At 48.9% G+C, this 13,260-nt stretch overlaps 1 protein-coding gene across 1 annotated transcript; it reads right to left on the bottom strand.

Annotated features, from left to right (window-relative positions):
• Positions 1 to 10,164: 10,164 nt before the first annotated feature.
• LOC125549092 (putative serine/threonine-protein kinase PBL12) lies at positions 10,165 to 12,435 on the bottom strand. The gene is made up of 3 exons (XM_048712583.2): positions 11,748 to 12,435; positions 11,363 to 11,635; positions 10,165 to 10,975 (listed from the first exon to the last, which is right to left on the bottom strand). The coding sequence occupies exons 1-3, from the start codon at positions 12,183 to 12,185 to the stop codon at positions 10,253 to 10,255; spliced, it is 1,434 nt and encodes a 477-aa protein (XP_048568540.2). The 5' UTR covers positions 12,186 to 12,435; the 3' UTR covers positions 10,165 to 10,252.
• Positions 12,436 to 13,260: the final 825 nt, after the last annotated feature.

Genomic DNA, 13,260 nt, shown 5'->3' with positions numbered 1-13,260 from the left:
ATCTTGTATCTTCAGTCCAGGAGTCCGGCTGAAGGTATAGTCCGGCCATCCGGACACCCCCTAATCCAGGACTCCCTCAGTTAGGTTTACCTTAATACTTTTGTTGTAGTTGCGGATGCTTGCAATAGAGGTTAATCATAAGTGGGATGCTTGTTCAAGTAAGAACAGCACCCAAGCACCGGTCCACCCACATATCAAATTATCAAAGTATTGAACGCGAATCATATGAACTTGATGAAAACTAGCTTGACGATATTCCCATGTGTCCTCGGGAGCGCTTTTCCTATTATAAGAGTTTGTTTCGGCTTGTCCTTTGCTACAAAAGGATTGGGTCACCTTGCTGCACTTTATTTAATTTTGTTACTTGTTGCTCGTTACAACCTATCTTATCACAAAACTATCTGTTACCACTTATTTCAGTACTTGCAGAGAATACCTTGCTGAAAACCGCTTATCATTTCCTTCTGCTCCTCGTTGGGTTCGACACTCTTACTTATCGAAAGGACTACGATAGATCCCCTATACTTGTGGGTCATCAACACATAGCCCATCGGAGGGGCTCATTCTCCATTTCAAATTGATGGAGAACGGCGTGCTCTCTGTCAAGGTCTTCGGGCACTTGGGAACTCTCCTAAGGTGTTGCGCGGAGAGCTCCACCGATGACGAAACCTCCTCCTCGGGCGAGAGTGACGAGGAGGACAGCGACAGCAACGACGAGGGTACCAAGCGGGAGGATGCTGACTCCGACTCTGGCTGACCATTGGCGGAAGCTCGGTCATCCGCATCGTCCTCCTCCCTCGGCCACGCGCCCTGCTGAGGGTCATCCTCGCATGCTCTCCATCGGTGCGTTCCCCGTCGCCCATTCTTTGCCTTCACCTGCCGCACCTGGGAGGAAAGGGGCAAGAACGGGGATCACGGGGCACTTATCTCTCTTTTAAACTTGTAGGCATTTGCCGAATTTAAATTTCAAAGTATTGTAATCTCTCGAGACCATGCTTATGTTCTACAACATCTGTGCTTGTATTAGCATGTTAATGAAAAAAACTAGCCTTGCGAGGAACTCGTGCACGGATACGCTCATGTAGAGGCAAAATGCCTCCTTAACGCAAATAAACGAGTCCTCCCGGCAAGCCGTCCTGCCGGCGCCCTCTACGCCTGTCGGAGAATCACATCTGCCAGGTTACAAACAAAGGGTCCAGCCCCTCGTCCATCTCCTTTTAGCAAGGGCTACTACGACCACTACGACCGAAGCAGCATTCGGGTCGGGAATGGGGGCACCTGAGTTTTTGAAAAGAGAGTGGCAAGGTTTTCTAATGCACAAGTTACAGGTTATGAACATGGATGGGCAACAGGCCAACTTTATCTGTTTGGTTTGCCTGGGATCGTCGTGCCAGACGGTCTTCTCAACTTCTTGCCGGAGCCGGGTCCTTGGCGGGATCGAGCGTCCTTGCTGTGGCTGGAAGGAAGAGAGGGCAAGAGCATGGACCCTTGGCAGTCCATTAATATTTGTTGGAACCAAAAAGTAGTACAATACCCTGGATAAGCATGCATATATGTATACACATAATCATGGAAATCAATAGGAAAATATACATACTAAGGGTTTCTTTCCCTGACTGCACGTAGGGTCTGCGCCTGGCTTTGTACAGAGGGTTACATGCCTTGCTAGCAAGGCTCGTACAAAAAGGGGGTTGTCGGGGCTCCCGGCAACCATGCCTTAGGGGTAAAACTTGCGAAGATGTTCGATGTTCTAGGAATTGCTCAACGGAATGCCATCCTCGGTCTCCAGGCGGACTGCGCCGGGCCTGGAGACTCGTATTACCCGATAAGGGCCTTCCCACTTAGGCTTCAACTTGTTTGAATTCTTGGCGGATTGGATTCGCCGAAGAACAAGGTTGCCTTCCTCAAGGCTTCCGGCGTGAACGTTGCGGCTATGATAGCGACGCAAGGCTTGCTGGTAACAAGTGGCTCGCACAGCAGCCTGAAGACAATCTTCCTCAAGGAGCGTCACATCATCTTGGCGCAACTGCTCTTGCTCAAGCTCATCGTAAGCGAGAACTCGAGGTGACCCGTATATGAGTTCTGTGGGGAGAACTGCTTCTGCCCCGTACACCAGGGCAAAGGGTGTCTGGCCAGTGGCTCGATTTGGTGTCGTTCTGATCGACCAAAGAACCGCTGGCAACCTGTCAATCCAGGGCCTTCCGCACTTGTGCAGCCTGTCAAAAGTTCTGGTTTTGAGGCCCTGCTGCACTTCCGCATTTGCCCTCTCAGCCTGGCCGTTGCTTCAGGGATGAGGAACAGAAGCAAAACAAACCTTATCGCCGAGGTCTTGAATGTACTACATGAAGGTGCAGCTCGTGAACTGCGTGCCATTGTCGGTGATGACTCTATTTGGCACACCGAAACGACAAACTAGTCCCTTGAAGAACTTGACGGCTGATTGTGCTGTCACCTTTCTCACCGGTTCCACTTCCGGCCACTTTGTGAACTTGTCGATTGCGACGTACAAGTACTCAAAGCCCCCGACAGCATAGGGAAAGGGGACCAGTATGTCGAGCCCCGGACTGAAAAGGGCCAAGAAAGAGGGATTGTTTGAAGGGCTTGGGCTGGCTGATGAAGCTTCTTTGAATGGAACTGGCACGCTTCACACTTGGTTACTAGGGCAGTAGCATCCTGGAGAGCGGTGGGCCAAAAGAAACCTTGCCGGAATGCTTTGCCGGCAAGGGCTCTTGACCCGGTCTGCCGCGATCCTGAGACCGGCAAGCAATCCCTCGTACTCCGTCGTGTTGTTCGTTGACTTTTCCCGGGGAAAGTGCATCTGGACTATGTACTTGAGGTGCTCTCCGGTGGGTGCGATGAGAAGCACGCCGGGACCAGCACCTTGCAGCGAGAAAGCTCCGTCAAAGTACATGATCCAATCTCGGCTCGTCTCCTTTCCGGGAAGGGCGGTCTCTCGAACTTCTTCGTCTAGCATTGAGGTCCATTCCGCTATGAACTCTGCCAGGGCTCGGCTCTTGATCATTGAAGTGCTTTAAAATTTGAGGCCGAAGCTTGACAGTTCCAACGCCCACTCCACAATCCTCCCAGTGGCATCCGGATTGTGCAAGATTCGTTGCAAAGGGAGGCAGGTGACAATGGTGATCTCATGCGCTTGGAAATAGTGACGCAGCTTTCTCGAGGCCATAAGAAGGCCGAAAAGTAGCTTTTGTATGCCAGAATATCTTGATCTAGCCCCCTGTAAGAGGGAACTGACAAAATAAACCGGGTGTTGCACCACCTTCTTCTGTTCGACTTCGCCCGCTTGCGCGGACTCCGTCTTGCCGGGACCAGGCTCTGTCGGGGGTTCTGCCTTGCCGACATCAGGCCCTGCCGGGGAGAGATCTGGCTCATCATCCGACAGCTCTGCCGCTACCGCTGCCTCTCCCTCAAATTCTCTATGTGCCACTAGCGCAGCACTAACCACTTGATTCGTTGCCGCTAGATATAGCAGCAACGGCTCTTGCGGTTTAGGTGCGATTAGTATTGGCGTGGAGGAGAGGTACTTCTTCAAATCTTGCAGCGCTGCCTCTGCCTACGGAGTCCATTTCATTGGACCCGCCTTCTTCAAAACTTTGAAGAAGGGGAGGGCGCGTTCAGTAGATTTGGAGATGAACCTACTTAGAGCAGCAACACAGCCGGCAAGCCTACGGACGTCTTTGACTCGTCTTGGTGCCCCAATCTGCTCGATTGCTTTGATCTTGTCGGGATTGGCTTCGATTCCACATTGAGACACAAAGAAACCAAGAAGTTTGCCGGATGGGATGCCGAACACGCACTTCTATGGGTTGAGCTTGAGGTTGATCTTGCAAAGGTTGGCAAATGTTTCCTCCAGATCCTACACGAGCATGGCCTTGTCCTTGGTTTTGACCACTATATCATCCATATATGCTTCCATATTTCTATGCAGCTGGGGCTCAAAACCAATTTGGACTGCTCGGGCAAATGTCGAACCCACGTTTTTCAACCCGAAAGGCATCCATACGAAACAGTACGTACCACATGGGGTGATGAATGCAGTTTTCTCTTTGTCTTCCTTCATCATGAAGATCTGGTGGTATCCTGAGTAGGTGTCGAGGAATGACAGCAAGTCACACCCGGCAGTGGAGTCCACTATCTGGTCAATGCGTGGCAAAGGGCAAGGATCCTTTGGGCATGCCTTATTGATATCTGTGTAGTCAATACACACCCTCCATTTCCCATTCACCTTACGCACTACCACTGGATTGGCCAACCACGTGGGGTGGAGCACTCCTCTGACCAAGCATGCCGCCTCCAACTTCATGATCTCTTCGATGATGAACTCTTGTCGCTCCAAAGCTTGCTTTCTGACCTTCTGCTTGACGGGCCGCGCATGGGGACAGACAGCAAGGTGGTGCTCAATCACCTCCCTAGGAGCGCCGGGGATGTCGGATGCTTGCCATGCAAACACGTCGACATTTGCCCGCAGGAAGGCGACAAGCGCGCTTTCCTATTTGCTATCGAGGGTGGAGTTTATGGTAAAAGCTCCACCTGTGCCATCCTCCTTGACGGGCACCTTCTTGGTTTCTGGCGGGGCCGCCTTGGACCTCTTGCTCCCGCTGGCGGAGCTCTCTGGCATGTCCTTAATGGTAACGCGGCGCTCCGAAGAGGCGCGTTTTCTGGAGGAGGTGCAGGAGTCCTTGCCGGGGTTGGAAGTATTTCCAGAAGGGGCCTTGCTGGCAGAGGCAGAGGACTTGCCGGTTTTATTCCCTCCCCGAGCCTCAGCGGCAGGAACAAGTGCCTTGGCGGAAACGCTGCAACTGCCTCCCAGTAGAGTTGGTCGGCGCAGATGAGCTCATCCTTTTTGTCGGAGGGGACGGTGATGATGCTCATCGGCCCGGGCATCTTCAACGTGTTGTAAGCGTAATGTGATGCCGCCATAAACTTGTCCAGCGTTGGGCGGCCGAGGATCCCATTATAGGGCAAGGGGATCTTGGCAACATCAAAAACGATCTTCTTCGTCCGATAGTTCAGCTCGCCCCCAAATGTGACGGGCAATGTGACTTTGCCCTTCGGCTGACTCCTCCCCGGGTTGACCCATTGAAACGTGCCCGTCTCCTCTCCATCGGGGATCTGCAGCCTTTCGATCACAGCGGGCGAGATCAAGTTCAGACCGGCCCCAACGTCAACTAGTATCTTCGTCACCTTGATGTTGCTTATTGTTGGGGAAACCAACAACGGCAAACACCCAACCATAGTTGTACGGTCAGGGTGATCCTCGGTGTCAAAGATAATAGGTGTGCTGGACCACTTCAGTGGCCTCTGCGCGTCGAAAGATGGCTCCGCCGTAGTGACTTCACACGCCCACTGCTTCAGTTGGCGGTGAGAGGTGTGCAGTGAGGCACCACCGTCGACGCACATGGCCTCCGTAGCTTTCTGAAACTCGTGCTCGCCGGACTCATTGTCCTCATCATGACCATCATCTTCCTCCTTCTTGTCGCGGCCCCGAGCGGGCCTCTCTTGTTGATTATCCTTGTCGTCGCGGCCTCCTCGACCGCCACGCTTCTTGCCGGGCCCCTCAGCACCATCCTGGCCCTTCTCCTCGTTGCGCCTCTCATATTCAGCTTTCTGCTTCTCTGCAAGCAGCTCAACCTGCCGGCAATTCTGGAGGTCATGGCCTTTGGTGCGGTGAATCTTGCAGTACTGCTTGTCGGAGCCTCCTGGCTTGTCGGCAGCTGCCAAGGCCCGGCAGGCAGCGCACCTGGCAACTTCCTTGCCGGGGTCATCAACCTTGGCCTTCTTGGCGGCGCCAGGGTCGCCGGATCCCCCGACGGCAAGCACGGTCTTGCCCTTATGCTTCCTATTGCGGCGTCGGCCCTTCTTTGCCGGGGTGACGGTGTCTTCGTCTGTGGAGTCGGTTTTCGCACCAGCATCTTCGCCAGAACAGAAGTATGAAACAGATGCATGGCTTGTCATCGGGGTTGTGCATGATTTGAATATTTTGTGTGATGAAGATGGAGCATAGCCAGAGTATATGATTTTGTAGGGATAAGCTTTCTTTGGCCATGTTATTTTGAGAAGACATAATTGCCTTGTTAGTATGCTTGAAGTATTATTGTTTTTATGTCAATATTAAACTTTTTTTTTTGAATCTTATGGATCTAAACATTCATGCCACAATAAATAAAATTACATGGATAAATATGTTAAGTAGCATTCCACATCAAAAATTCTGTTTTTATCATTTACCTACTCGAGGAAGAGTAGGAATTAAGCTTGGGGATGCTTGATACATCTCCAACGTATCTATAATTTTTATTGTTCCATGCTATTATATTATCTGTTTTAAATATTTTATATGCATTAATATGCTATTTTATATTATTTTTTGGGACTAACCTATCAACCTAGAGCCCAGTGCTAGTTTCTGTTTTTCCTTGTTTTTGAGATTCGCCGAAAAGGAATGCCAAACAGAGTCTAAACAGAATAAAACCTTCGCGATAATTTTTCTTGGACCAGAAGACACATGTTGTACTTGGACTCCAAGTCAGAAGAGCTTGGAGTAGACGACAAGCCACAGGGGCGCGCCCCCTGTCTTGTGGTCTACTCCAACACCCCCTGACCTAATTCTTCGTCCTATATATTCACATATATTCCCAAACCTCCAGAGGAATCCATGAAAACACTTTTCCACCGCCGCAACCTTCTTTACCCGTGAGATCCCATCTAGGGACCTTTTCCGACACCCTGCCGGAGGGGGATTCGATCACGGAGGGCTTCTACATCAACTCTATTACCCTTCCGATGAAGTGTGAGTAGTTTACCTCAGACCTATGGGTCCATAGCTAGTAGCTATATGGCTTCTTGTCTCTCTTTGATTCTCAATACAATGTTCTCCTCGATGTTCTTGGAGATTTATCTGATGTAATATTATTTTGCGGTGTGTTTGCCGAGATCCGATGAATTGTGGATTTCTGATCAGCTTATCTATGAATATTATTTGAATCTTCTCTGAATTCTTATATGCATGATTTGATATCTTTGTAACTCTCTTCGAACTATCGGTTTAGTTTGGCCAACTAGATTGGTTTTTCTTGCAATGGGAGAAGTGCTTAGCTTTGGGTTCAATCTTGTGGTGTCCGTTCCCAGTGATAGTAGGGGTAGCAAGGCATGTATTGTATTGTTGCCGTTGAGGATAAAAAGATGGGGTTTTCATCATATTGCTTGAGTTAATTCCTCTACATCATGTCATCTTACTTAATGTGTTACTCTGTTCTTTATGAACTTAATACTCTAGATGCAGGCATGAGTCGGTCGATGTGTGGAGTAATAGTAGTAGATGCAGAATCGTTTCGGTCTACTTGACATGGATGTGATGCCTATATTCATGATCATTGCCTTAGAGATATCGTCATAACTTTGCGCTTTTCTATCAATTGCTCGACAGTAATTTGTTCACCCACCTTATTATTTGCTATCATGAGAGAAGCCTCTAGTGAAACCTATGGCCCCCAGGTCTATTTTCTATCATACAAATTTCCGATCTACAATTTTAGTTTCTGATCTACTATTTCTGCAATCTTTTACTTTCGGATCTATAAACCAAAAATACCAAAAATATTTACTTTATCGTTTATTTATCTCTATCAGATCTCACTTTTGCAAGTAACCGTGAAGGGATTGACAACCCCTTTATCGCATTGTGTGCAAGTTGTTTGATTGTTTCTGCAGGTATTAGGTGATTTGTGAGTTGTCTCCTACTAGATTGATACTTTTGTTCTCAAATTGAGGGAAATACTTATCTCTACTTTGCTGCATCACCCTTTCCTCTTCAAGGGAAAAATCAACGCAAGCTCAAGAAGTAGCAGTAGGCGTCGGCCATCTCAATGCCTCTGCTCCATCCTTGACTTGGTGGCATGTCGAAGTTGAAGTGGGTCACCCCTAACCACTCCATCCACCCATGGCGGCCATGGTAGTGGTTATCTTGTACTGTTGGGTCGACAAAGCCCATCGGCGCGGTTTCAGTCCCGACATTATTGCCAATATATTTGGCGTTGCAATAGCCATGATGGTGAGCTCTTTTCCTTCGTATTCACGATGGTGGTGATCTAGTTATGTGCAATGTGTGAGAATTTTGATGTATGTCAGTATTTAACAGTAATGGGGATGTAGTCATATGTCATCTGAGAATCTAGTGCCATTAGCTTACAATGACGAGAATCTAGTTAATAGTTATGTGCTAGGAGTTTGGTATGGTAGTAGTATGTTAGGGGTTTGCTATAGGTGAGGATCTACTTAAGGCAATGCTAGTATGTGTAGTAACGGGCGGTGCGCAGGTCCTTCGTCTCAGAGGCCATCCCATTGTTGGATTCATCGGTTTTATCTTCCGTAATTTTGCCTCTGCCCCACCGCCCACGGCTGATTTGTCACCATCAATAATGCTCAAAGTCTAGCTAAATGTTTTTGAGTTAAATGTGTGTGTCTAATAATGGATATCAATGTAATGTGATGTATTGCAGTTTTGGTATATGGATGCATGTATGAATGTGATACATCAATTTATCTATGCAATACATATGCATGTACCAATATTAATGTGATGTAATGAGTAAACCACTAGCACAACAACACTTTCTGGCCTGTGAGGCTAATGGTGGGTGCCCTGCTTGCCACTAGTAGGCCTTTTGCGCCCACCACTAGTAGGCATTCGTGCAGTAGTGAATTTGATTTATTCACTTGTCGGTGTTGAGCAATGTATCCCTAGTTAATACTCAATTGTTGTATAACAGCCATAGAAAAATGTGTATCTTAGGAGGGCAGAGAAATCGAATATTTGCAAGGGGACTCCAGGATCCGAATAGGGCCATCTTTAGAAGAAAAAGGAGAGATAGTTTGAATAAGGGAAAACAGTTCATGCCACAAAGAGAGCCCGGCTTGGGTTACATACCTTCGAAAAGTCAACTTCTGGTCAGTGCAATCCCAAGCATGGGCCAAGGTACATTCAGGTTCATTGCAAATAACAAACAAATTTCAAAGCATGTATTTAGAGAAAAACTCCAAGCCAGATATCATGCCAAAAATTATATTCACACCATTACTCGGAACCCATTTGTAAAAGGTCTTGGAAGTAGAAATAGCCCATGTCACAGTTTTCCAAAAAGGAGAGCCCAAACCACTTCTTGACCAGAGCAAATTAGGGTTGGAACTATTGTATTTAAAGTTCAAGATTCTAGTCCATATTTGTCCTGACTAGAAAAATATAGTTTGCCCCAAGAAACAAGAAGGGTGCTATTAAATTCTAAGCTTAGGAAACCCTAAGCTACCAAACAATTTATTCCTAGAAACCAAACCCCAGTCAGCCAAATGGTATTGACGGGAGACACCTATATTACCCCAAAAGAAATGATACATTTGGGACTAATGGAATTGATAACCCATTTTGGAAATTTAAGCATAGACATATCAAGTAAGCAGGTATACTGGTGATACATGATCGAAAAAAGGTGCGTTTGCCCCTATAATACATATTTTTAACCTAGTCGTCTAGATATATTCTTAATGAATCTGTCCATGACATGCTGGAGATCCTCTATTTTCAGCTTGTTAAAATGTAGTGGAACCCCCAAATTCTTGAAAGGTAATTAACCATTTTATAGCAAAAATAAATGAGCATAGAAGTTTGCCTCCTCAACATCCACATTAATAGTCAATATGTCACTTATATGGAAGCTGATTTTCATACCATAAAGGCTTTCCAAATAGGAAAGAATCCCTTTTAGGTTTGTGGCTTTATCCATAGACTTCTCAATGAAATGGATGGTATACTAGAAGCTCACAATGCCACCAAAATGACATGAGGTTGCGTCAAAAAAAAAAGACATGAGAGCAAAGCGCAGAAACTGGATTATGGGAGCAACTTTTTCTAACATGAAGGTAACAAAAACACCATTTCAGAATACATTTATCATTCTCGCTTGCTATTTATATACTTTGACACTTATGTATTAATCCAATACATTAACCGGACTTCTCGCAAAACTTTTGGCATTTACACCAAGCTTCACTATCAAGATTTCTCATAAAAGAATAATACATCTATATTTTTTCAAAAAAAAATCTCTCTCAACCAAACCAATTTGGTGATCTGTGACTTGTGTTACGCCCCTATTGGATCTAGCTCAAATATGTACAATCTTCCATTTTGCTACTCTTACTCCTTTACAACAGTCCTAACTAAGCTCTGTGATGATCAACACTATGCACCCCTTTCCTCGGTGTAACTTGATGCTCTTCGGTGACGTTGTAGCGCAGTGGTATACGGCCCGATGGCACCATCCCGTTGCAGCAAAATGTCGGCGTGTATCATTGAGTTTGGGAACTTTTGCCGGTGTCGATCTTGGTGGCTCTGGTGCTTGTCCTCTACAATCTTCTCAACCTTCATGTCAGCCTTCCACTCATCATCAATAAGCTTTTCTTTCTTCTCAACGTTTCTATCGGTATTTTCCACTACGACTGTGAACACGAATGGACCCACTTGTAGGTAGTCATCCATCTTCAGTATGGGCTCTAGGGCCTGAACGACCTCTTTCATGGTGGGCCTCAACTTTGAGTTTTGGCTCAAGCATTTGTACGCTACACGTGCAGCCAGTTCGGCCCCCTGACACGAGTACTGGCATTCCAAAGCCGGATCCATGACCCGATGCAGCTTGTCCTGCTTCTTGAGGTAAGGTCTGGCATAGTCAACCAAGCTTTGCTCCCTGGAACGTCGAGCACGGTCAATGGACCGCCGACCCGATAACAGCTCAAGGAGCACCACGCCGAAGCTATAAACGTCGCTCTTAGCGGTTAGATGCCCCGTCATGATGTACTCTGGTGCGGCATATCCATGTGTCCCCATGATACGTGTCGTGACATGGGTGGCGTCGCCGTTGGGCCCATCCTTGGCCAGGCCGAAGTCGGACAGCTTGGCGGTATAGTCCTGAAATGCAAGAAGCAAATTAGGTTAGGCAAAGATAACCTGTGACAAACACAGATATATCCGTGTAACATGACAACGTTTCTATCGTGCTAAGCTGTATCTGTCAGGCTGTTGCTCTGATACTGACATAATCATACATTATGGCACGGGTGGGTACAGATTTATTGATTGTGAGTAGTAGGATTTATGTGACAAATGGGCATCCGGGAACCTTCCAATTCCAAGTCCCAATCATGGCGCCGCTGGCTTTTCCAGCGAAGCCAGCAAACATGTTTGAAACGGGTGCCAGACTTTGACATTCAGCCGTCCACAGGTGGCTCTATCGACAACTCGTGGTCAAGGCTAGAAAATGGTGAGATGGTTCGATTGATCGTGCAGTTGACTCACCGAGTCGAGCAAGATGTTGGACGCCTTGAGGTCGCGGAAGATGACCGGCGTGTCGGCGCCGTGGAGGAAGGCGAGGCCCTTGGCGGCGCCGACGGCGATCTTCATCCTCGTCATCCACGGCATGGGGCCGTCGATGCTTCTGAAGAGGTGCTTCTCCAGGCTGCCGGTGCCCATGTACTCGTAGGCCAGCATCCGGTGCTCCTCCTCGTAGCAGTACCCGACGAGCTTCACCAGGTTCCTGTGCCTCAGTTGCCCAAGGAAGAACACCTCCGCCTGCAGAATCAATCATGGAGAAGTTAGTTGGCGCAATAATGGAGGTATTTTATTCGACAGCTCATGCATCCGTACGTGCAACAACAATGGTGGAGTCAGTGGGTCGACTTACCAGCCACTCGTTATGGCCCTGCGAGCTGGAGTCGAGGTCGAGGTACTTGACGGCGACCGTCTGCGCCTCCAGGCCCGGCCGGAGCTCAGCGGCGAGCTGGCCCTTATACACGGGCCCGAAGCCGCCGCAGCCGAGGTACCTGGAGCGGGAGAAGCCGGCGGTGGCCGCCCTGAGCTCGGCGTAGGTGAAGGCGTGCAGGTTGGAGCCGGAGAGCGTCAGCGAGAGGTCCTCCGGCGTCAGCGTGCCCGTCGACCCCAGGCTGGACAGGGAGAGCCGGGACGCCGTCGACGCGGACGACGACGGCAGCAGCGTCCTCCGCTCCCCTCTCCTCCGCCTCGGCGTGGAAGACGGCGACGGCCCTTCGTCGTCGGTGGCCGCCCCCGCCGCCGCGCCTCCGACGCAGCAGAACATAGACCTCCACGGCTGCGCTGAAGCCATCGGTGATACGATACCAGCTCCGCGGCGATCGAAGATGGACCGCGCAATGCAAGAATCGAAGAGCTGACAACGATCTTGGCGATGCAGATTGGTTGGTTTCTTGGTCGAGCTGTGAGGGTCTGGGGTGTTGAAGAGGAGATGGGAGAGAAGAGACTGGTTGACGACGAAGCATCGGTGGGCGACGGCGGGTATATATAATGGCCGTGGTGGTGGAACGGAACGGAACGGAATCGTGGTGTTGGCTTGCCTTGACCCTGTCGCGGGGCACGAAGCCGCGGCGCGCGGGCAGTAGCAAACAAGAAGCAGACGAGTCGTTGAGCTTCCGGGGCTTGACTATTCCCGCCTTCCTTCCTCTTCCCCTCGTACGGAACGGGCGAGCGAGGGAGATGCCACGGGAGACCGGTAATCTGGAATCTGGTGCGAGGGCGCATCACACCGCTTTACGTGCGTGACGCTGACCCGGCGCGCGACGGGACGGGTGGAAAACGTGAGGTTGCTTGAAGCAGGGGCCATATGCGCGCTCCGTGTCGATGCTGGCCGTGATTGACCGATTGGCGATGCAAATTAACTAGGGGCAGGTGTCAGACCACGTGAAAACCCAACATATGCCGATCAGGCAGCCGGTTGAATGTTTTAGTAGTACGAGAGAAGATAATTGCCTCCTCTGGCTACGTCCATGTTCTTCTGCTAGTAAAATGGTTTTCCCTAAGGTGCGTAACCCACGAACCATCTCACAGTATCGACCTATCTCGTTATGCCCGGTTCTGTACAAATTGGCTGTCAAGGTCATCATCAACAAGATGCGGGATTTCATGGATGAGCTCATTAGCGAGGAGCAAAGCGCTTTCGTCCCCGGACGCCTCATTACTGACAATGTTTTGGTTGCGTTCGAAAGCATTCATGCCATGCGGCGAAGGAGGAAGGGGAAGAATTACTCTTGCGCAATCAAACTTGATATGATGAAAGCTTACGACCGAGTTGAATGGAGTTATTTGGAAGCTATACTATCCAAGATTGGTTTTGGCGCAGACCTTATCAGAGTGTGTAACATCAGTGCGTTTCTCAGTACGAGTTA

This window comes from Triticum urartu, chromosome 1A (genome assembly GCF_056163025.1).
Source record: "Triticum urartu cultivar PI428250 chromosome 1A, HENAU_Tu73, whole genome shotgun sequence".
NCBI classification, from domain to species: domain Eukaryota; kingdom Viridiplantae; phylum Streptophyta; class Magnoliopsida; order Poales; family Poaceae; genus Triticum; species Triticum urartu.
The sequence above is the reverse complement of the archived record's forward strand: the minus strand, read 5'-3'. Positions and strand labels throughout refer to the sequence as shown.